The sequence below is a fragment of the Crocodylus porosus genome, unplaced genomic scaffold (genome assembly GCF_001723895.1).
Source record: "Crocodylus porosus isolate Cpor-Errol unplaced genomic scaffold, CroPor_comp1, whole genome shotgun sequence".
NCBI classification, from domain to species: domain Eukaryota; kingdom Metazoa; phylum Chordata; order Crocodylia; family Crocodylidae; genus Crocodylus; species Crocodylus porosus.
In genome coordinates this window covers 7612863-7637327 of record NW_017728906.1, presented here as the reverse complement: position 1 = coordinate 7637327, position 24465 = coordinate 7612863, and the positions used below count along the sequence as shown (strand labels likewise).

Genomic DNA, 24465 nt, shown 5'->3' with positions numbered 1-24465 from the left:
ATAAAAGTACAGTTGGACAGCAGTGCAAAAGCTGTTGCTTTCTCAGTAGTGCTACAGTCTTGTAGTAAAAATGTAACCCTACCGTGGTAAATTTTGATGACTTCAGTAGTATTTTTCCCTGCTTTGCAAAAATGATTTGGTCAGAATATTAATTCAGTAGCGATTTAGGCCAAACTTTGACCATTTGATTGCTCTAATTTATTCTACTGAGACATACATGGGAGCCTGTGGGAATCAAAAAAAGGGAAGGTTGTAGGCTAGTATATAGCCCAATAGAATCTATAAGTATCACAGGTTACCAAGAAGGCAGATTCAGGAAATGTATTTGAAATAAAATACAGATGGGGAAAACACTAAAAAAAAACCTGGTAGAGGAAAAATACTCCTGCATTAGCAGAGAATGGCCTCTGTAAAACTTTTCAGTTTCTAATTATTATAATTTTTTAACCCCATGAACAGGTAGAGAGAAGAGAAGAGGGAATGAAGACCTTCACATGTTGTGAACTCTGTAGTAAAAGGCACACAAAGATCCAGAGAAAACAACATACTACTCTGTTCATCACCACTGAACAAGGCACTTAATTAGCTATGTAGCACACTACAAATGAGGAGAAAAATGTGGGATGAGATGGGGAAGATCAATTGAAAATAGGACCATATCTACATCTGTTCTGTTGGCTTCAATAGAGCTATTCAGATTCACGCTGTTGGAGAACGTGGTAAGTGGGGTATTGATAAAAAGCCTGGTATCCTTACCAGACAGACCCCCACTGACTTCTGTGGACTTTGGATGTGGACATACCTATACACACAATTGAATGATCACATAAATACAGCTTTGACTTATCAAAGCAATTGGTGGGGTATGGCAGGATTTCAAAGCTGCCCAAAGCAAGTGCAAATGAAAAGATTATGCATTGCTTGCTGAGGCTTGCCCCTACTACAGGCAGAGTCAATGTGGTATCCAAACACACAAACATGGATACTGCCAAATGTGGGAATATGGGATTGCCCATGGACTTTACACAGACAATGGCTTGCTGTAGGGTTGGAGTGTTGTTGTAGCTGTGATGGTCCAGGGAAAGCAAAATGCAAGGTTTCTTTTTGGTGATACCTTTTATTGGACTAAATATATAGTTTGGAGATATGTTAGACAAGCTTTTGGGCATAAAGTACCGTGGTTCAGGTCTGGGGCTCATTACAATTTACTTGCCTCTGCTGCTAATCCTTGTGTTCCACAGGTAATAACACCTACAGCCTCTTCTCTTTTTGAATAGGCTTATTTTTCTGCATAATTAGACTTACCTATAGCAACTGCTTTTGATCTGCACCTTATAGACTAACTGAATCAGGATATGCAAATACCATATGAATCCGGATTCAGTTAGTTTATAAGATATAACACTACCTGCCTTCAGGGCTAACTACCTCTCTCTAACTACTTCTGTCAACATCTTTGATCCACAAGCCAACTGTTCACTTTTCATTTGCATAATAGAGTTAAAGAAAAGAAATTTGCTACTTTTTTCCCAGACCTAAGGAAAGGCATTTCGTGCCTGAAACCTTGCCTAACATCTTTATCTACTATACAGTTGGTCCAATAAAAGATATTACCAAACAAATCATGATTCTCACTATTATTCCCTGGATAATCATGGCTACAACACCACTACAAAACTATCAAGAGCCTAGTCCTGTTGAAGTTAATGGGAGCTACAGATCTCAGGAAAACTTAACCAGACCTCAAGAGATCCCCATTTGCCTACTCTGTCCCACTGGACCATTCTCCTATCCCTCTATTGTAAAGGATCCCTCCTGCAGTGACAGAGTATACAAGATCTCACCAATTACTTGAAACCAGGCCACTTCTGTCAGTCATGTACACAGACACCCACAACACACAAAGCATACTGTGTGCAAAGTGCCTTGATTGCAGGAGTCTGGAAAACCTAGTCACCGAGGCCTTTATTTCAGCCCTTGGGCACAAAGCTGACTCTGGTAAATGTAGACTGTCCTAGCAAGGTAATATTTTCAATGAAAAAAACAAACTTACACTGGGGAGTTTAGTGGAGGAAGTTTAACACACAAAGAAATTACTGTTCCTTATAAAAAGCAACCAGTGCCAGAAAAGTCATTGCAATATGTGTAGGTGTAATTGCTACAATGATTATAAAGGACTAGAGGGAAGAGTAAGGAATAAAATCATGAAGGAAAGATATTAAGGCAAGTCATTTAGCTGCACTGCTCAAAACAGTAACTTAGCACCTGGGGAATGCTGATGCAAAGGTCATTACAAACACTTATTTTGCTGAAATGTAGTTTGTTGGCAGCAAGCCTCAGAAAACTATTGGCTTGATTTGCAGAAATGCTAGGGACTGACAATTCCCATCAAAGTTTAAGGGAAATGGCTGGCACTCCAGATCTCTGAAAACTGAATCATAAGTCCTCACAGCATAACAGCTATGAAGAGGCAATCTGAGTTAGTCCTGCCAATTGCAAAGAAACACCAGAAGCTGTACTGTTCATGCAGTGCAACAGAGACCAACTCTATCCCAGCAATAGACAACACTGACTGAGAACACAACATGCTAATGGATAGCCTGAGACATTTAATCAGGTGCAGGTGTAAAATCCATCTGTTGACATGAACCATAAATGATTGGCAAGCAACTAAGGAACAGATGGAAAGTCAGAAGCTAGTGTTATTTAATTAGGAATGTAGTGGCTGAGTAGTTGGGAAGTTAAGGAGGTTATAGACTGAATGACCAAACAGGGTACGCTGTTTTGACGTTTACTATGTGCATCTTGGAAGAGATTTTTTCAGTGAAGTGACTGAGGATGTGGACTATTTACAGACACTATCCTGATGCTGCTGGGTTTTCCTGCCAGATGCTGGGCAGCCTCAAAATGGGATGTTAGGGCACCTGGCTCCTTACATGATCAAGCCTCATGAACAAAAAACACTAAAGACAGAGGCTATGAGGTTCAAAAAGAATAAGCATAGTTAATTAAAATGGGGAGGGGGAGGGAGGGGGACAGGCTTCCACAAGTAAACCAAGGATTTAACATGCAAGCTGTTTGAATAAAGCAAAATTTTTAACACAAAATATTCCTTCTAAAATGGTCTGCAACCTAAATCTGAATAAAAATAAAGTAAAAAGTTCTTAAATGCACCATGAGGGTAGCGGCCTTTTTCCTAAATTGAGTAAGATTATTCGGATGCATCTTAAATTCAAAGGTGCCTTATATGTGAAGAAATATGGTAGCTACTGAGAACAGCTGACTTAGGTGACTCATAGTGGAATAAGGTCCATAAGTTCAAGTTCATACTGAATGTGCACTGTGAGAGTATATTAAAGTCCTTGCCACCCAACAGCAATTTGTTATACTGCATGAAATGAAACCCCTACCTGACAGGTGTTCTTGTAATAAAATCCTCCTCATGACTGGCATCTTTATATGGAACATGAGAAGCAAGAGCAAAAACTGAATGAGTATAAAAACATTCCACATACTGAAGGGACCTCAGCCTTGTACAAGAAAAAGATCACCAAATAACTCCACTTTAATTCATCACTGGGATATATTATGATTCCTAGGTGTATCACTTGCAAGACTAAAATCTACATCTAAAATGGTAAAGCAACAGTGGGCACTAAGATGCACCTGAATGTGCCCACCTTTATAAAACAAGCTTAGAAATGAATGATTTCCAACACTACCCCACTGTCCATCCCTCTCCAGTCCTTTAGGTATATCAGCAATACACGTATAGCTTAAACACAAGAAACTGATGCCCTTAAAATCTTCCTTAGAACTTCATCCATTTTCCATATATTTGCACCCCCTCCAAAGATAACTACAACATCAGCAATTGTCTAGATACCACCATAAGAATAAACTAGGACTTGGCTCATATCTACATACAAACACCAACACAGCACAGACAGAGTGACCACTTTATGTAGTTGTGTTTGGCCTTACACCCCTGGCAAGTCAGTCCCTTGAGCTGGCATAACTTTCTGGCCCAAAAAAGAGGGACAAATTTAAAAAAATGCATACAAGTGAATATTTTGAGGATCCCATTGTCTTGTTCTCTGTGGACTCCTTGTTAACACAAACACAACCATATATTCATCTGGTAGCAAAAAAGTTCAAGGAATCTACAATTCATCATTGCCCACATGCAACCCTGCAACCCCCTGTATAAAGAGTCCTTTTTAGCTTTAAAGCTTATTTATTTTTGTTTAGCTTACAGCTGTTGTTTTAACCTCAAATGAAGCCCTTAAACTGAGAAAGATTGTTCTTGGGGGTCACCAATTCAACTAAACTGTTTTCTAAACATACCTTTAGTTAAACCTACACAATTCCCCATGTAGATCAAACCAAAAAGACGTTCTCAACAGGATACTCAGTCTTCTCAAACATACTCCTTTTCAAATCAGGTTTCTGTGAACCTGTATCGCAAACCCAGAGTGACACAGAAATGACAAGATTGGCATTATGGTTTTTTTTAGCAACATGAATAAAGCTCAGACTTTTGCCTCAAGGTTTTAGGCTCCTACATTTGAGCCAAAACAGAATATCCCTTCGTGGTAGAAAACCTATTATGCATAGCTGAACAATTCTGATTCTACTAGCCAGATCATACCAATAAGTTCATATCACATCGCCTCTTCTGATAAAAAGTTAATGGCATTTTTATAGCAATTATAAACAAAGTTCTCCCCATTAAAATGTTTGGCTCTATTTTTAGTTATCATGTTGCTTGTGTTTTTTATAATCTCACCAAAGTAATGAGCTAGACATTAGAAAACCCAAAACACACATTTTTAAATACATGACTATTCTCCTTCATTCTCATTTTGGACTGCACAAGGGAGTAGATAAAACTTTGCTAATCATGATCTGATGGTCTACACTTACCTTCACAATCAGGCTCCGGTGCTCTTCAGACTGACTGAAGTTGGTGCCCATTTCAGATATGCTCATTCTTCCTTCCTCACACAGACGCATCCAGTTCTGATACTCCTCACGCTCTGGAAGTCTCTCCCAAAATGTTTTGAAGACCTCCCATACTGCTTCCTGGCACACTGTAGGAACAAAAAATATCTGGAATTAAAACAATGTGGAGGGTTTTTGTGATGTGAGTAGCTATGATTCTGTCGCATGTATATGTATGTAGGCAGATGGACTTCATACAAGTGGACAAGGCTCTGAGGAATTCAATATGGAGGATTTTATGGATTAAAACATCATCTCTCTTGAAATGGGAGGTGTTGAATGGTTAGGCTGAAAACATGCTTTGTCCTGTGTCTTGAGAATACACAACATAAATACATGAGAAAAAAAAGATGGAAATATATAATGTTCCCACTAATACCAATTCCAAATATTCAAAAATCATTAGGTAGACCCCAAATACCAATTATAGTCTAAAATGATATCTATTGGACTATTCTGGTTTCCAAGATTTTAAGATTCATATTTGCAAGATTTTAACCCCAAGCAAGTTGAGAGTCTGAGTTTAAAGAAAGCTAAGATTTCTGCACAATGAGTTCAGAAGCAAGGAAACATTGTGGAAGCAACATGCACCACAAGAAGGAGTAATGCTGCCCATCTTGGGTCCTCTTTAGAAAATGTTAATAAAATCATGCACAGTTGTTAGCTGTTCCTTCAACATAGTCTTCTCTCCAAAAGTTCCACAGGTAGGAAGTTGCACTTTCCATAGAGTTGCTGAAAACATGCCATGAAAAAAACAGATTTCTAAAACCAGAAACATTTTTATAAAACATTCTTTATGTCTACAAAAAATTTTAGGGAAATTATTCATGAAAAATTCACTTGTTGCCTCTTTTTCAACATAATTTTTTCTCCATTTATGTTTTCTAGTTTTTGCATTGCCAGGCTTTGGTTGATCAGTTTTATTATGTTCTTCAGCATAGAAATTTTAATTCTAATTGAAAAGTTAAAAAATAAATACATCTCTCAATCAAATGACTCTATAGAAAATTAAGATTTGGTCTGTTTTATAATAAGTATGAGTACAAATGCATTCAAATGACTACGCAGGATATTAGGAGATAGCATCATATTGCAAGAAGCACTACATACTGGTCAAGAGATGAGAATACCACTAAGAAACGGGTTGACCTAAATTCAATTCCGTTTCATCACCAAATTCCTGTGTGACCTTGCAAAGGTCATAGAATCATAGAAGTAGGGTCGGAAGGGACCTTGTAGATCTTCAAGTCTGACCCCCTGCCTGGGCAGGAGAAAAACTGGGCTCAAATGACTCCAGCCAGGTAGGCATCAAGCCTCTTCTTAAAGAGGTCCAGTTAGCCCTGCCAACCGTGACCTCGCATTGTTGGCCCATGTTCATTTTGGAGTCAATAATGACTCCAAGATCCCTTTCTACCTCCGTGCTCTCAAGAAGGGAGTTTTCCATCTTATAAGTGTGCTGCTGGTTACTACTGCCCAAGTCCAGCACCCTGCCCTTGTCAGTATTGAAACGCATCCTGTTTTTGTTAGCCCACCCCTGCATATATATATATATCCTCTTGCATCTCACTCCTTCAGCTGTGAACTCAAGGTGGCAGCCAGCCAACTTCATGGGCAGGTCACAGGGCCAGTTGCTATTTTCATGTATTTATCATAGCAAGACCTCCCCATGCCTCTGAATGGCCAAGAGATCATAGTGGCCATGCCCCCTGCCGCTGATTAGTGGAGAGGGCTGTCCAGCATGCAGCCTGGCCCTTCATTGCTGACTGGAGAGGGGCAGAGCTGCATGGCAGACAGCCCTCTCAGCCAATCAGCGGCAAGGGGCAGTGATGACAGCCATCTTGCCTACGTGCCTTCATGCCAGCAGTCCCTTTCATGCTGGGCTGTGCAGCCGAGGGGACTACTGGCTCCTACTAGGGAGCTAGTGTTTTATTTTTAGCAATTTTTTTCCCCCGCAGATTTTGCAGACATTGCCCGATTTTGCAATTTCTGCAAAATCAAAAACACAATTTGAGTAGGTTCCTACAAATGGCACGTAATGCACTTTTGTTCTTTTTAGTGGTGTTGTAAAGATAAATCCATTCATGCTTGTGGGGTGTTCACAATACTGCAGTAATGGAGACTACAAAATACCAAAGAAACAGATGAGGTCACTTCAAGTCATAGCCGCTTTGACAAGAACAGGCACGCTACACTCAATGTCTGACCCAAATCCCAGCTCCAGAATAGGTATTTTCTACCTTCATATTTCTACTCTAAGATTTCTGTGGAAGTAATTCACCTTCACTTCCTCACCTGTTGTTCTGCTAAAGAGCCTGCTTTTCTGCTGTGGGTGAAGCTGTCACTTGGGGCTAATTTTAAAATGTGAGGACATACACCCAGAGGACACAAATTGACTGAAGTGCTGTGGCGAACATAGGCAAGAAAAAAATTATAACAGGCATTGAAATTTACCAGAACTATAGGTTTGTAAAGAGCAGATTTCTAGAAGTTGGGTCATGAACACAATTCTTTTGAACTCAGCTATGCAACTGCAATACTGGAATTAACCTTCTGTTGATGACTATTGAAAAGAAAGCCCTGGATGGAGAAATGGCCACATGATATACCCAACTCTAGCATTACTGTGTATTTGTATTTACAAGATGCTGAATGAATATGACTTTGAACCGTAAACTGGGAAGATTTGTGACTTCAGGGTCAAATTCTCCTCCTGTACTCAGTAGATGCTCTAACTACTCTCAGAGCAGCTGGTTACATACTGCACAAACCTTTCTGACAATCTATTTCTTCATTAGCTTGACAGTATAGCTTGGCATAGGAATGTTTTACTTTTAGTTAGAAGTGCACATATCCCCAGTTGACAACCACTGGTCTAGAGAATCATGGAAATGCCTGAATCTAGCCTCAGATCCAGAAGTTTTCCTCCAGTAACCCTGAAAACAAAATTCTTTAATTTCCCCCAAAGTCATTTGTGTCTAGTTCTGGGAACACAAGATCTTCCCCAGTGCTCTGCAAGAGCCACCATACTCCAATTCCAGATGACTGAAGTGAGTTTTCAACAAGCTGTAATTAAGTAGCGGAACAGATATAAGCTGCAGTGCAACTGCCTTTTTTCTTGTAAATCTTTGCAGAGGCCCTGTCTAATCCTACACAGGTTCCAAACAGCAACAGACAATGGACTGGCTTCCCAGGTGCAAGCAATAATTAGCAGTAATAATCCGAGGCAAATTTCTTTAATGCTCTTAAATATGTTTAATCTCATTTTTAAAATGAAATGTGATGAGACAGTGTCTCCCCCTAAATACAAGCTGCTGCTGCTGCCTGCACACTTGTGCCAATCTGCTCCAGTTAGATTAAGGATTTGTTCCATGTCTTTTTCAGATGGCATTAGCCACCCAACCAAAATCTCAAACGCTCTGCACCATCTGCAGGTTCTCATTCCACTAACCTCACCTGAGCTGGAAGACAAAAACATGGTTGCATATTTTCAGAGAAGGAAGGAGGCAGCACAGGGAGCTAATTCTACATTCTGTTATATCATCTTCATCACAACCAGTGCTACACAGGAGTAACCCTTGGAAGAATTTCACCTGCTGTATTTGGAAAACAGCATTGCCTATTGTTATTTGATCTGCATTAATTCACACATCTTTTGAAATGGACAGCAGCACTTGAAAACTGGAGATCTGATGAGGGAACTTACTAGGGAATTTCTAGCTCTTTAATAGTTTAATAGGAATTAATTCATGTAAGGACAATAGGAGGGGGGAAAAAAATCTCAGACAAGCTTGTCCTGTCATTTCCGTTGATGTTTGCTCTATTGCTATTAGCTTTCCCCAGGAGCTACACAACGTGTGTGCTGGCTGCCAAATGAAATGACAAGTCATTCTGCCACCTCTGTTCATACTGAGCTCACCCTGCCAGTTGCTCTATTTACTTCAATGTGCCAGCTTGCAAACTACTGGGATCCATGGTGCGATGCAGAACATGGCCCTGTGGTATTCCTTCAGAAACTTATCCCCAGGCATGGCACTTTTGCCCTTGTGCAACTCAGAAGTGAACGCAGAGCATTGCCAAGATGTTAAAACTCCCCAGGGACCTCCTCTACCTTTATGGAAAATATTTTAAAAGTAATTTAGGGCTGGCCTAAGGTGTACAATTTACCACCCCAGATACTGAAGCCATGCTTACATGAAAAAAACAGCACAGCCTGGAGCAGTACTAGTTTTCCTACACTGACCCAGGTCAAGCCGACATGCCCTGTTCTAGAGGAACGCACCTTATTTGAACAAAATGATGATCTCTTTACAACCAATATTAAGGGGAATCTGTTCCGAGGGTGGCTTTAATGGTGGACACTGCCTCCTGAGACCTGACATAGCCCAAACTGATGTATGCTTGTGCTACAGGCTGCTGTAGCAATATCACTCCACTGTGAGTTCTGGTATAAGAAGTCTAGCCATAGTAGCAGTATAGGCTGCACAGGCTAGAAATATAAAGCAAAGATCTAGGCAAACATAAATGTATAAGGCAACAGTCTTTACCACTAAACCAAGAGGTTTTGTGGGTTTGGGGCATACAGAGAAAAAGGCAACATTATGAGAACATTACAGATTTAGAGTACACTGGCAGAAGCCAGGCAGGTCATAATTAAAACTGAAATATCCTTGTTCCCATGCTTGTGGGTAGGCAACCATAACAGGATGTTTTGAGGACAATGGATAGGTGCTACCTTGGCATTTTTCATGTTTTAACTGTCTCTCAGACCAGGCCTGCCAATGCTGACAAACAACGCTACATTTGGGGGCAGAAAGTTAGGCATGTAACATTTACCTCTGCTGAGAGCCAGTGGGTGAGTGCTGTTTGGAGGAGAGGACTGGGAAAACATTTAATAATTAGCAAAAGGAGAGAAGCTAACCTTTGTGACTAGGAATACATACTTTGTATGCCTAACACCCCTGTTACTTTAATGCAGGTGTTGATATATTTCACCCTTGATTTTGTTAGTTCATTTTTATCCGTAAAAGGAAAAACAACAGACCCCCTTCTGGTGAGATGTTGGATAGAGGACAGCATGGGAGTAGGATAGCATCTTTGAAAAAGGAGAGTCACAGGATTTTAGGGTTTTTCTCTTCACTAGAAAAGGGCATGCATTTACCTTGAGTAGGCAGCTTCTGTTCTTAAAGCTTGCCAACTTGATTGCACTGTTGGACTGTGGCTGTCACTCGTGTCCTCTCCCCCTCCCCACCCCGTGAAAGAGGGAAGGTGAAGAAGGGCTACACTACAGGAGGAGCCCCCAGAACCATTCTGGACAATTCCTAGGGCCACCTTTGAAGAATGCTCCAGGACTCCAATTCTTCTGACTTTTAAATAGTTCCAAATCCATGCTGGCTAAGCCCTGCTGCTCAGTGTGGAGTGCAGAGGGAAAGTCCTACCCATAGGCAGATCTAGAATACTAAAAAGGAGGGTGTAAATTGTGTGGTGCATCATTCTTCTAACACAATTTTCTTCCAGGTAAAAAGAAACTAGAAGCTTTACTAATATGGGGCCTATGGCTATACTATTCAGTTTAAGATGGAAGCAAAACAAAGATAACTTTATTGGAATGTGCATTAATTTGCTATATCATACATTATATATTAAAAACCACAAACTAGGAAAATACTTTAAAATGTTCTCTCTCTAGATCTGTTGTCATTAGAATTAAATGTGCATCTCTCTTAGATTCTTGCCAGGGAATCTAAAGTTCCACTAAAAGTTATTTCCCCACCTGCATGAATGTTTCCACACCGGAGTTAATGCTTCTAGCTAAAGTTAAAAACAATCTGAAGGGCTGTAAAGTAGAAGCTACATTACCAGGAGCAATTTACAGACAGAAGAATTTCAGAAGAAAGAATAGCTGACTTAGTGGAATATTAAGACCACTACAAAACGACAGATGGTCATTAACACTCTGGCATGAAGAGTTTAGTAGGAATCAGGGAGATGATAATAAACTATTACATCAAGCGATTCTCTTAGTGCTGCCTGAATAGAAATGCCACAGCCAGGCAGTTAGTTTTAAACTTTGGGTGGACGAAAAATCAAAGGGAGGTACAACTGCATCACTCACCACTGCATCCACCCTTGTTCCTACCCTCCCCTTCTCTGGACTGGTTAGCTCTCAGCCCTAATAGTGGCTAAATACTGCACATGTTCATAAGCTGGGTAGATCAGCTGGCTTGCACCTTGCTCTTCATTTGTTCATGGTCTGACTCTGGGGCCATGTCTACACTTACCCTATTCCATTGCCAAAGTTCTGGAGACAGACACCAGCCACTACCCCCCATGCTGCCAGAGTGTTGCACACTCAGGCAGCTCCTGGCAGCTATATGCAGCTCCATTCAGCAGCTGTACCAGTTGAGTGTGAAGGGTATGCTGGAAGGCACACGCTACTAAATGGACTCTGGCAGTCAACAGAATGCATGAGTATCTACATGCATCTTCAGCCAGCTATTGGGCACTAAACAGAAGCATCACTCCACTTGGCTGAGGGGAAGTAACTATTCTGCCACCAGAGAGGGGTTTTGTGTGTAAACATAATTCAGCTATTTAGCTGAAGCACCGTTACACTATTGGGAAAATTGTGTAGGCTAGACCAAACCTGGGTCTATCATCTGGGCTCTACAGTCAACAAGTCAAAATTCAGTCTGAGCTATTCATTCATTAATTTTCACAGTTCATAGTAGCTGCCTTCCATGAAACTCTAGTGTGATGCCAGGATATTCAACTTTCTGTCATAAAGAGGCCTTACAGAGACTTGTATTAGCTGGCAAGTATGCCACTGCAACACTAACTGCTTTCCTCATCCTTGTGTGCTATGGATTTCCTATCAAAACACTTACCCCATTTCCTAAAGAAGTTATCGCCCTCTTTACCAGAGGCCACACTCTGCCCTCAGAGGTGCATACTCACCTCCGGAGGGCTCCAGCAGAATTTATCTACATGTATGCTAGAGGAGGTTTTGGAACAAAACAAACAGGAGACATGAACTGGCACTTTAATTCATTCAGCCCTCCAACAAGGAGTGGTTAACAGATGCTTAATCATCACAACCAATTAAACTAGAAAAATGAATGGAAGCATAAAACAAGTGTAGACAACTGCGGTGCTCTGTGTTTAAATATTTCACAAAATAAATTAGTTTACAAACTGTGGGGGGAGAACCATAATAGAATGGGAGTTCTCCTCATTAAGTGTTTAAATTGCATTAATATGCCTTTTGAGAATATTCCTAAGAGAATAGCTGAGGTGGAATGAGCCCAGATGGAAAGGATATCAATCTAGTACATATAAGCTGATCATTTGGTTCTACTTATTTAGTTTTATTAAGGCCTTTCCATTTTGTCCAACATGTACATACCTAACACAAACCCTAAACAGAATCCTAGGATTCTGACCCTTGCCTAAGCCCCAGCAAACTCTCAGTGAAATCTATGGAAGCTGTAGATAGTGAGTTGCTCTGAGCTGAGCCCCTCAGTAGTCAGTCCCTTGAAAACAGCAGCTGCTGTTCATGCATTGCAAATACCTTTCAAACTGCAGCCTTTCAGCCCTTCCATATTCTCCTTTCCTAGCATGCTACTTCTTCTAGTTCATATAAGATCTGAACACCACATAAGTGTTAAATCCTCATAATACTACTTTGAGGTAGGGGAAGTACTATTATCCCCATTTTACAGAAGGATAACTGTTGAGAAGTCAGTGGAAGCGATGCATATTGAACACACATCTTTGGATGGTCCTGCTTTGAGCTGGGAGCTGGACTAGAAGACCACATGAGGTCCCATTCAATCCAGTGCCTTAACTTCAAGATTCCTCCCCTTCCAACCACTTGTTGAATTCCTACAGACACTGATGGGAATCTTATACATGCATCTGAAGGAATCCACGCCCATAAAACTAGTAGGACTCCACTGTGTCATCGTTCACACTTTTGTTCAAATTAAAGCCACACCTGAGTGCATTGAGCAGCTCAGAAAAGAGAACTTTGCTGATGACAAATCAATGCACTAAGTCAAAACACAATATCATAAAGTCTGCTCACAGCTCAAGATCTTTGAAGGCAACCTTCTCCACAAATGACATTCTGAAAGGCAATTCCTAACACCCTGAAAACCACAGTACAGCAAAATAAAAACGGAGTAACATTCAGCTACAGCCACATAGACAGATATTACTCAAATACAAGGTTACATACATGAAAAAATGCTTGTTATCTACTACTACAGCCCTTGTTCAGGCTGTGTCTTGGAAAAAATTGTACTGGGCCATCCTGGGGCTACTCCATCAGTGAGTTCCATGTCTGGTGGCATTTGCAGGACCATACCTTACAGGACATGGGATCTGGGATCAGCACTCTACTCACCATCAGAAAATGGTAAAAACATCACACAATCAAGACCAGTCTTTCCAGGCAGATAACAGAGAGCCCAGTAAGCTCCTATGCAAAACAGCTAGCAGGACAGCCTTCATCCACACCTAGCAGGGCCAATGACTAACTCAAGAGAGATACCATAAAATATTATGAGAATAAACACCTCCTTCTTCTCTAGCACCTTCTAGCCAAAGAACTCAAATCCCCTTACAAACCTTAATGAATAAGGCTGTAAAGCACTCTTGCCTCTACCCCCAAGGGGCATGGAGTGGATGTGACATGATCGCAGGGCCAGGAAAGGAAACCAAGTAGCCTGCCCCATTGTCTCCCTCAAATATGCAGCATGTAGTTACATTTCATTTCATCCTAAAGAAATGCTTCAGAAATCCCCTCACATAGTCCTGAAATATCATCATCCCCTGGCTAGAGTCTTGCAGCCAGATGGACAACCAGCACGCAGGAGAAGGAGAAAACAGAAATGTTGACCAAAGACACTAGTGTAAACTTCTGCTCTAATGAACAGGCTCTTATTACCCACATTGTGCAGATAGGACCTCAAATTTAAAGGTTAAACCAGAAAGTTGCACACTCTGTCTAACCGTGTGAAAATTAATCAATCTGCTTTTGTAAAGCAGGAGGCTGAAGCCGTGGGATTTTAACCAATCAAATATGATGCTTGCACTCAAAAAAAACCCCATGATGTCCAGTTTTCCAGGAAAAATAAAAGAAATTCTTTAGAAGGAGAAAAGTTTCTGTTTAAAATTTCCTTTCCAACAGGCTGCACTGTTTTTCTGAGAACTGCTCCCTAAGATTTGCTATACCTCAAATTTTACCACTGAAACCTACTCAGAACTACTCACAATGTGCCGCCACTCATCTGCACCAACTACCATAAATAGTCTGCTTTATTATGAGCAGGTGGCTTTATCTTTCTACAGAGAAAGTGTCACTTTTAAACTAACATGTTTCATTCCATGCACAGGGATTTGTGAGGTTAACAGAAGGAACAGCACATGACAGTGCTGGAAACCTATTAGGGGAGTGCGATAACTTGCTAGTCATCTGTGTATATGGACAGTACCTAAATTTAATCCTTGCTTAATCCTATTAGTACTTCTTAAGATTGAATCATGCACAATGAGTAGCAGTATTGAATCAGACAGTATTCCATACTGAGGCTGCACAATGCCAACATCTTCTCTCACTGCTTCTGCAGAAGCAAATATATCAAATGCAACTGTTTGTGCCTCAGGACTGTAGTAATAAAAACAATGACTCACGCTTCTAGCAGCATCTTTGATCAGAGATTGAACTAATTCTTGCCAAACAAATCAGTACACCCAGAGGGATAATTCTAGCTACTGCTGAATTGCATCCAATAATGGGGTGGGATGTGGCAGCCCCTAAACAGCACACACCAAGAATTCAGGATGCATTTTGCAATGATAATAGCATCAGTATGTCTAGGCCACAAAAGAAATGTACATTCTTAAACTGAGTGGGTTAACCCAAGTTAGCTAGCTCAGATTAAGAGAGCAGTGAAGACATGGCACTAGTAGCATAACTAAGGTGGAGTAAACAGGACATAACTCAGAGGGTGTACCAGAATGGCAGCCCTCAGGGGGCCCACACCACAGTGTTTGGCCTCTGCTTTTTGGCCACTGTTTTGGAGGCACTCGGCAGAGATACTGTTGAGTGTGCCACTCTCTGTTTCTGTCCACATTTAATTTAAGCCTTACTCTTAAGGTTGGTGCACAGTTTGAGCTCAGTTGCAAGATCCCCTATGGGAGGGGTAGGCAAAATCTGGCCTGCTTGCCAAATCCAGCCCACCAGGCCATTCTATTCAGCCCATGGAGCCCCTAAAAATTTAGAAAACGTATATTTATTTGCCCCTGGCTGCCTGTCAAAGCTGATGGGAGACAGAAGCAGTAAGACCCAGGGGGAGCCGCCAGCAGGATTAAGCAGCCAGAGCAGCGGCAAAGCCCCCCATTCTAAGCCCCAGGCAGAAGCCTCTACCTAGCAGGAACTTCTGAAGGCTTCTGGCCTGGGACTGTTCCTACCTCCCTGAGCCAAGGGAAATACAGATGGCAGGGTGGGGGTGTTTGCCCCAGTCCTCAGGACCCGCTGGGTGGCTCCTATGGTCCCACTGCTGAAGCTGGGAACCACATGGTGCCGGCTGGCAGGAAGGGAGAGGGAGGAGGGGGAATTGGCTGCAGCAGGTGGGGAGAAGGGGTAGCGAGCCAATGCGGGGAGCACAGCAACAACGAGGTGGGAGCATGGGGCCTATGCTGGTGCACCAGGGACAATGCAGGCAGGCCCAGAGCAGGGCAGCAGGAGAGTGCGGCCAGGTTGGCAGGGGCTCTGTGAAGCCAGGCTGGCTCTCTCCTCTCCCTGCTTAAGCAGCACAGCCCAGCTCCACAGAGCCTCTGCCAGCCTGGACCCTGCACAACTGCCGCCCAACTCTGGCCTTTGTTGGCACTGACCCCGGTACCCTGGCACAGGCCTCATGCTTCTGCCTGGCTGTCACTGCACACCGCTTGCTGCCCCTTCCCCCACCTGCCGCAACCATTTCCCCACTTGCCCCTCCCCCCCGACCCAGTCTGCCAGCCATTCCAGCACCATGTAGTTCCCAGAAGAAGTGCCAGAACCACAGGAGCAGCTGGAATGTGGTGCCAGAGCAACTGAGGGAAGGGGGGGTGGGAACAGGGAAGTGCCAGGAGAAGGGCAGAAGGGGCAGATGGGGGCAAGTGGCAGCGACTGGAGCATGGGGCCCATGCCAGAGCCCTGGAGCCAAAAGCAGCAGAAGTACAGAAGCAGCAGAAGTACAGGGGCAAACCCCCCCTCCACTCAAGCCACAGCCCTCCCCAGCCACCCTGCTGCCCCCACATACACCCTCCATTCCCCACAACCATACACCCCCCACAAAAAAAATCACACACACACCCTTCCCCACACTCCACATACCCACAAACCAATGCACATCCTCCCACCCACACCCTCCTGCAATATACAAGAGTAAGACTTCAGTATAATAGCTTAAAATATCACCTCTAATTATACTACATGTTAATCAGGACAAAAACATTGTTTGAAATGAAATTAATGAATGCTGTAATACATTTGATTTTTAGAATATAATTTGGCATTTTTCTGGTTCAGAAAAACCCCTTACTTTTGGAAGTAATTCTGGGGAGGCAAGGGGAGGGGCAAAGGGGTGGCAAAGGTCAGGGGTTAGAGGGCGGGACTTCTGGTCCCAAGATGGCGACCAGTGGGGCACCTGTCAAGGGGCAGGACTACCCATGTGGCCCTTGATGGCTTGCCAAAACATTTGCCCACCCCTGCCCTGTAGGTTCACCCAAGATAAAAATAAAGCCCAAGTTGCCTTGTTTTAATTGCTTTTTTAAACCAAGTTAGTTCTCTCCAGTTCCCTCATCTAAGTTGAGATCACACCTACTTCTGCACTGTAATCAAACAGCATGTCTGTCGGTGTAAAGGTACATCTCCTGGGGGAAAGTTTTTGCAGCACATGCTGAGGCCTAAGACCTAAGGTGAAGGGGAGGCTGACTGAGTGTCTCCATCACGAACCCAAAAGATGGTGGTTTGTGTAAAAAGCCGGCACAAAAATTTTCTTGGGGAAAACCATGAGGAACAGAACTCAGTCAAAGTAAAACATGCATCAATGTATTTACTAAATTAGCATTTTATGTTTGGCTGAAATACCTTTTGTGACATTTGATTTACCAAATGATTAGCCAGATAAGTGCTAGACATTATTATTTTACAGTAAGGCTAACTTGTTTTTTAAAACCTGCTCCTGTCCATCTTTAGCTAAGGTTTGAGTTATCCCATTGAAACTTCAGTCTTAATTCTGATTGGGAGAGTCATGAGACAGGCTCAGAGGAAGCAGACACAGGTATATTTGGAGTCCTTTGGGAAAAAAAAGAGGATTGTTTCAAAAGAGCAAAAGTTGTAACACTCTTATGTAGCAAAATGTTGACCAGAGATGAATTAGTGTTGCTTTTGCTACATTTGTATTATTCTCAGCTCTTTCACACATAACAACTGCTATGGTTTTGAAATGTTCCCCCTTTGAAAAGGTTTCAAATGTACCTGCGTCCACACCAATAATGTTATTATGCTTTTGGTTCAATAATGAGTAGCAGTTTTGAAGTAATTTCATCATTACATTCCTTCATCACGGAGTCCCAACTCAAAATCCAAAATCTTAAATCAACTTTTTCAGCACCTGTTACAGAAAGCCCTGGAACTGAACCAACCCACACTTGGGAACTAAGGAGATTGAGATCCAGATCCAAATGTTTATAGCTCAGTCCTATCCCCGAGATAATCAAAGCTACTGGCCATAGATACAGAATACTGTTTGGATTCATTCCCCTTAAGAGATATTTTTCTTTCTTTCCTATGCACTACAATAAAAATAGCTTTCATCTAAACCTACAGTGTGAACTTTTATACCAAAACATAGCCTAACCCCTTAATGTGTGAACTATATTTGGGACAATGTACCTTAAGCACAGGCTTGTGAACACCATCTTGACTGGAAGATTCTACCCACCTTAGCCACCAGCATAGTCACATTAAAAGAAGTGTCCATCCATGGGAATAAACTCTTACTTTTCCATGGTAATATAGGACCAGATTGTGTTTGGCTCTGTACAAGAGGGAAATGCACAAAGAAATGCAAATCTCAAACATCCCAAAGAGAGAAATAAGGAAATATAATACTGATGAACCAATGGCAGAATCTCTCTCTATGTACCCTAGAGGTACTGCAGGAGGCGCAGCAATGCAGGTTTCTCAATACTGATGTGAAATAACATGTCCAATGGTTGGTCAGATGGTGTTTTTAATGCTAACCTATTGCTTAATGTTCACAATGACATAAGCCACTTTGCAATTTAGATGTGTGATAATTGACTGTCTCAGAAGAACTGGGATAGATTTCTTCTGGACCTGTCACTACGCTATGTGACCTCGAAAGAGTCCCTTCATTTGTATATGTCTCTCTCCCACTGTGTATCATATATTTTTAGAATATAAGAGACTTGGGGCAATGACTGGCTCTGGCTGAGGAGTTGAAAAGCACCTAGTACAATGACTTGGGTAATACAGTCTTAGTTGGGACCTCTAACTGCTGCTACAACTCTATAATAAATTTGGAAGAATGAAAGACAATATTTTATTTAAGTAGAAAGAATTCTGGTTTTCTGGATGCACCTTTCAATTTTCCTATTAATTTTTCCTGTTTATTTGTACATTTTAGCACCTGGTGGTATTCTGTAGCTGCACGATGGTTCCTCAGTTTACCAGGTTTCACATTAAATGTCATATGCTGTGCACTTTCTCATGAAAAGTAACAGAATTTTTGCTTTAAAAATATCCATGCAGTTATATAGCCTCAAGAAAGAAGCACTCATTTTACAGCCTATGATAAAAATGCCTATAAGTCAGTCTAATTCAAGTGGACATAACCTCATAGGACCGAGAAAACTTAAGAGAAGCCAGTCAATCCAGGAGCCATAGATAAATAAGTAGACTCCCACTTGTTTCCTTTTAAAGCACATCCAGATACTGTGAACTCAACCTGGGTCACACTTATTTTTTAGTAATTTTTTTTAAATGCACAGTTATGCTATAATAAGGGACGTTTTCCCTCTGTAGTTGCCATACTGGCATTGATCACAGGCAGTGAGCATCATGTGATTTATCCAAGATAATAATTAGAACATACAATGCAATTCATTTTTTAAAAACCCAGTAAACAGCTTTGGATGGATGTACACCAAAAATTCATCAACCTGGGTTCACTCAACAGCTCTAGATCCACTCTTCCTCCTAGGGCAACAACAGGAACTTTCCTATTTCACAGATGGAGCAGAAGAATGCCCCTTATGCAGAAAAGGCCTGTCCAATGAGTAGGAGTCTATGTAAAATTCTGGGGGGGGAGGGGGAGACTTACCAATTTTTGTGGGTTGATCACAGCCTAAAGCTCTAATTCTGAAGTTATTTCACAGTGGCCCTGCCCCCCAGCAGTGATTGGCAGAGAGGCCCTGGGGGGGCGAGGAGGGGTAAGGAGGCAGCCACCATCTTGCCTGCTGCCCTTCGTGCCACCCCACCAGCCAGCACCTTCCCCATCCAGCAGCAAAAATAACTGGCTCCCACTGGGAATCCAGTATTTTATGTTTATTAATTTTTCATTTGTTAGTGGTGATCTTGCAAATATCACAGACAATCCTGGATTTCTCTGTTTCCAGGAGATCTCCAAAACTGCTAAATCGGATCCCTACCAATGACACTCATAGTCAGAGGAAAAACTCACTGACTACAATGAACTTTGGACAAGGACAAAGACCTTGAAAAGTCACGGTTTTCTTTCCAGGTTACCTGTGAAATTTGTATTGGATTCAGGTCAGATATTATTAGGGAAAGGTGGACACAAGTAGTATGTATTGGCCATGACCACTAAACTTGTCTTTGTGAATTAACTAGTATGCATTAAGTGTCCTAGCTACATACATAGTTATTTTGGAGAGAGACTGCTATGGCAGAGCACAGAAAAATAAAGGGAATAAAATAAAAAGTAAAGAGATAGAAATCCTTAAAGAAGCTTCCTTCCTTCCTCTTTAAAAAAGGACAGCTGTCTTCAGACCCAGATGTAAACAAGAAGGAAACTCATGTACCCTAATCTGAATTTCTTACAGTAGCAATACTGTAGCATGATCTGAATAGACAGACTATTTTATTTATGCTACAGAAATCAGCACCCCATTGTTCAAAGATGCCATTTGTGTTTTTGTGCATTTCATGCAGGATCTTTGGCACATGCCTTGGCCTCAGAAACTTTATTGAGAGAAAGAGGTTTCCATCAGAGTCTTGAACATCCATTTTAAACAAATACTTTCAGTGTTATTGCCACTTTATGACCTGGCACCAAAGGTTTGGCCTTTGTATATAAACTCCCCCTCCTCCGCACCCCAACACCCCACCACCCAAAAAACACAGAGATAGCAGTTTGAACAAACAGCAATGATCAAATGTACCATGTTCAAGACATGATGTCTATAGCTCAACTGATTAAAGATCTCTCTGTTCATTCTATTTCATACACATTTTAATGCCTCTCTCCATTCTGTCAGTACAAAAAACATGTAAGACGAGCTACAGGATTCACCATCTAGCCAAACCTGTGCAGAATGGTTGTTCTTCAGGCCCTCCAGAAAATTGGCTATCCAAGCACACATGGAAGAACTCAGGGATTGAGATATTTACAGGAGAAATGTTTTTAGTTTGCATGTGGTTGTTAGCTCAGCCTTAATTTATTATCCATTAAGCATCTGACAGTTGTAACCCCCAATTACCGAAAGCAATGCTTCGTAGCAGTGTCACAGCTTCTCTGTGCTGACTTACCTCTGAGTCTGAAGTATTTTAGATGGTTGGCAATAGCTTCCTCAACTGTCTCATCAGGACATATTTTAACTCCACTGGGAAACATGATGGACCTCTTCCTTCGAAGCAATGAATGTCGGTTGAGTTGTTCCATTTCTGAGAAGTCAGCAAGTCTTTTAGACTCAAGGGACAGGGAGGGACTTCCTAATCGCCAGCCATTGCTCTGAGGTGTTGGTGCAGCATCCTTCACCTGGGCTTTTTCTGCAGTTGGATAAGCTTCTGCTGAAAAATTAAATCCTATGTAAGCATTGCAACTGAGATGGATACACCCTGATCTTTGGGCAATACAAACAGCAGTCATCGACTCAAGTCATCCATTGACTCCTGGGCAAAGTTTTAACTAAGGACCTTAGAATTTGGACAAAAAGGCCACGTTCTTTGGATATTCGTGTATTTATTTTTTTTAAAAAGCGGCCAAATTCTCTTCTCAGGTGCACCTTGCTATTTACAGAGGAAGTTGCATCTGTCTCTCTTATTCATTTCAGCTGCTTGGCAAACCTCCCTCTGATCAAGGGAATGTATGTTGTTTGGGTCATCCAGCAATTGGTCTCATACAACCACAACCCAAAAGCTTAATTCAAGATGACCTCAATATTTTACCTTCAAAAACAAAACTGTTCTATGGTTTGAATGTACACCAACCTTGTGAATTTAGCACTGGCAATGTGGAATATGATGCATCACCTATCTTGGAGTTCAAGACCCTTCTTGACGCACAAGACGGGACAAGCCTCAGCACTTTAAGTGTCCCTCAGACTACTGTCCCAACCCTGCTCCTCTCTGGACCTGGACAGACCACTTCTAATTTACTTCTGAGAGACCACAGAGCCACAAAAAGCTATCCCTATTGAGCATAGGGATGCCAGCTTTGTTTTTCCATTTACAAGCCTTCTGCCCAACCTCTGTCACAATGGCTTGATTAGGTTCTATTTTGAAAATTGTTAGCTGCTCTGAAGCACCCTGACAAAGGACAAGAGGCATGAAGGCTATAGTCTTGTAAATATTAATGCCTGCATTTAACGTTACACATGAAGTCAAATGAATTACAGATGCCACCTGGCAAATGCTTATGGGCTTGCAGGGTCAGAACTAAAATAAGGGAAGAAACCGATTAACGTAAGGCTAACTGGTGTTCTCCGACAGAGAACTATTTTCCTACAAAACTTTGCTCCTACAAAACTGAAAGGATTTTTCAGCTGTTCCCCTCCCTCAGAAAAATAGTTAATGATTTCAGAGAGCCTGCTCAGTTTGTCAGCAGAGCTTTCCATCTTACAGAGAAGTGGTTCAAAATGAGTTTAGATAGTGAAGAAGAGGAAGAACGGCAGTAGACCATAATCACTCACACAGGAACTGTGGTTTTATTTATTTCTATAGTACTTTTTGTTCCCAGAAGCTTTCCAAACTATCATCTTAGTTCTGTCATTAAGGGCAATAGAAGCTGACTTCAATAAGGATAGGATTGAATTGTACCTATTTTACATATACACCACCAACATGAAGCCATGGCTGATGGAAGGCCACAGCCTCATTGTATGCAACATGAAGGAGGAAAAAACAATATTGAATAAGATGACTGTGGTAAACCCTACTCTTGCTGATACTGCTGTATCTTCAGTACCATCCGGAACAAACAAAACCATTCCTTATAATCTTTGCATTGTAAGCTATTAAGAAAAAAGCAACATGCAAAAAAACCCAAAAAAACCCAAAAAAAACCCGTTTAGTGCCATTTCATGTCTCTTACCACCTGGGAAAGATTACATCTGAAAACTTAACCTGTGGCTAGACTGTTCTCAGTTAAAACAACATAAAACTACAATGTTCCCCTTGAAACCAATAAAGTCACCCCAGATTCGCACTGCTATTATGGTATAGAATATGACACTACAGCTCTCCATGTTACTATACTTTCATTTGCCCTAATTAAAAGCAGAGACCTATTTTCATTTTCATCTACTTATATAATTAAACCACTGAAAATAGACTAGAAAAATGCAGATAAGAGTTTTGTGTTACCTGTAAATACCTGACGATCTCCTCCAATCAGTACAAAGAGCAAAACACCCAGATGGATTTTCCACAGAAAGCTAAGCATAGTTATTCTGACTAAAAAACCCCAAAAGCAAGGCAATTAATAAAAACCAATTATCTTTTAACAGAGCAAGTTGCTTTGAACCCGTTCTGAAACATTCAAAAGCATTCCCTTCTTGAAAATATTCTGATGTCACACGTAATTGCTTTTGATAAAAGGGTTAGTATTATTTAAACAATAAAAGTCAGCCAAAATGTCCCAGAGATGATCTTCTTTTCAAAGAAAGCATTCCCCTTCATTTCAGAAACAACCAAAGGTGCTGAAAAAGAAAGCTCCTTGGAGTTAGCAGATGGACTGAGGAGACAATTTTTTAATTTTAATCTGGCCAGCTAAGCTCTTTACCAGAGCTTGTCACACCGTTAACGGGCAGTCTAAACAAGGACAGTACCTTTCACACTTAATTAAGAACATTTTTCATTGGCTCAATTTCCTCTCCTTTTTGTTTTTTTGTTTTTTAACATGCTGGCCAAACTATAACTTCAAGTTAATATCTACATCCCCCATGATCTTCCTTATGAGCATCTTTGCTTCTCTTCTGCACATGTAGTTAAAATATTTGAGGTTTACAAAAACAAGGTGATTGGCTTAGATCGTCACACCCACGTAAGTAGCACCAAAGCAATATTTCTTTGCTGTCTTATTTTTTTAACTGGCTTTACTAACAAAGCACTGCACTCGAGATCAGACTAATGCAGAGAACCTTGTGTTGTTGTAACACTGTCCTTTACATAATCAGAATGGCTACTCCCCCTCCCAGAGAAGTGTTTGGCTCTCTTTCACCCCTAGTTAAACCTCATCCAACATGAGCTGTAAAAATAGTACACGTGTACCGATACCAACTCTAGACAGCTGTTCAGTTAGTAAGCGAATGACTGCAGGTGTATTAAGAACACACAATAAGGCAAACGGGGCTCTCCCTTTGCAAGATACAATGGTGCAGCAACAGAATCGATCTCAGGATCCTTCCTTTGTGGGATGGAAGCTTAGCACAGAAGTGATAAAGTCATGATGCCTTACCAAGTTAGCGAGTTTATTCAGACTGTAACAACAGTAATCAGTAGTCAAAGATTTCTCTTAATGCATAGGTTTCCAAACCATGGACTGTTATTTGCTGGAGATCTGCGGAGAGCTCGCTTGTTCCACAGCAGACTATTTCCTTATTTAAAACTGTTACGCTGCAGTAAAACTAAAAAAAAGGTGCTCCTTAGTTTAGGAAGTTACTTTTTCATTAAAAAATTGTGTTTATTACAAGGATATTATGCAGTCCTGAACAGAAGGCCCTTTGCATGATTGCAAATGGAAAGGGAGATGCATCCATAAACTATCAAACTACAAGAATAAGGTCTGCACTGTGAACAAATTGGAGAAACTCTGCCTTAAAAACATTAATAATATAGACAAAAGCAGAATATGGTGAAGGGAACAGGCCCAGAAGGCGATCATTTAAAGGGTTGGCTGCCAAAGAAAAGAAATCTGTGACAAAAATGTC

General features: G+C 41.4%; 1 protein-coding gene across 2 annotated transcripts in view; it reads right to left on the bottom strand.

The window, feature by feature from the left end:
- IMPG2 (interphotoreceptor matrix proteoglycan 2) overlaps positions 1-21251 on the bottom strand; it is an 86578-nt gene extending 65327 nt beyond the window's left edge. For both annotated transcript variants that reach the window (XM_019528660.1, XM_019528661.1), the window contains exons 1-2: positions 20846-21251; positions 4927-5093 (exon numbers count right to left, since the gene is read on the bottom strand). In XM_019528660.1, coding sequence (XP_019384205.1) covers positions 4927-5093; positions 20846-21185 — 507 coding nt within the window. In that variant the 5' untranslated portion in view covers positions 21186-21251. The remainder of the gene's footprint in view (positions 1-4926; positions 5094-20845) is intronic.
- Between the last annotated feature and the right edge of the window lie 3214 nt (positions 21252-24465).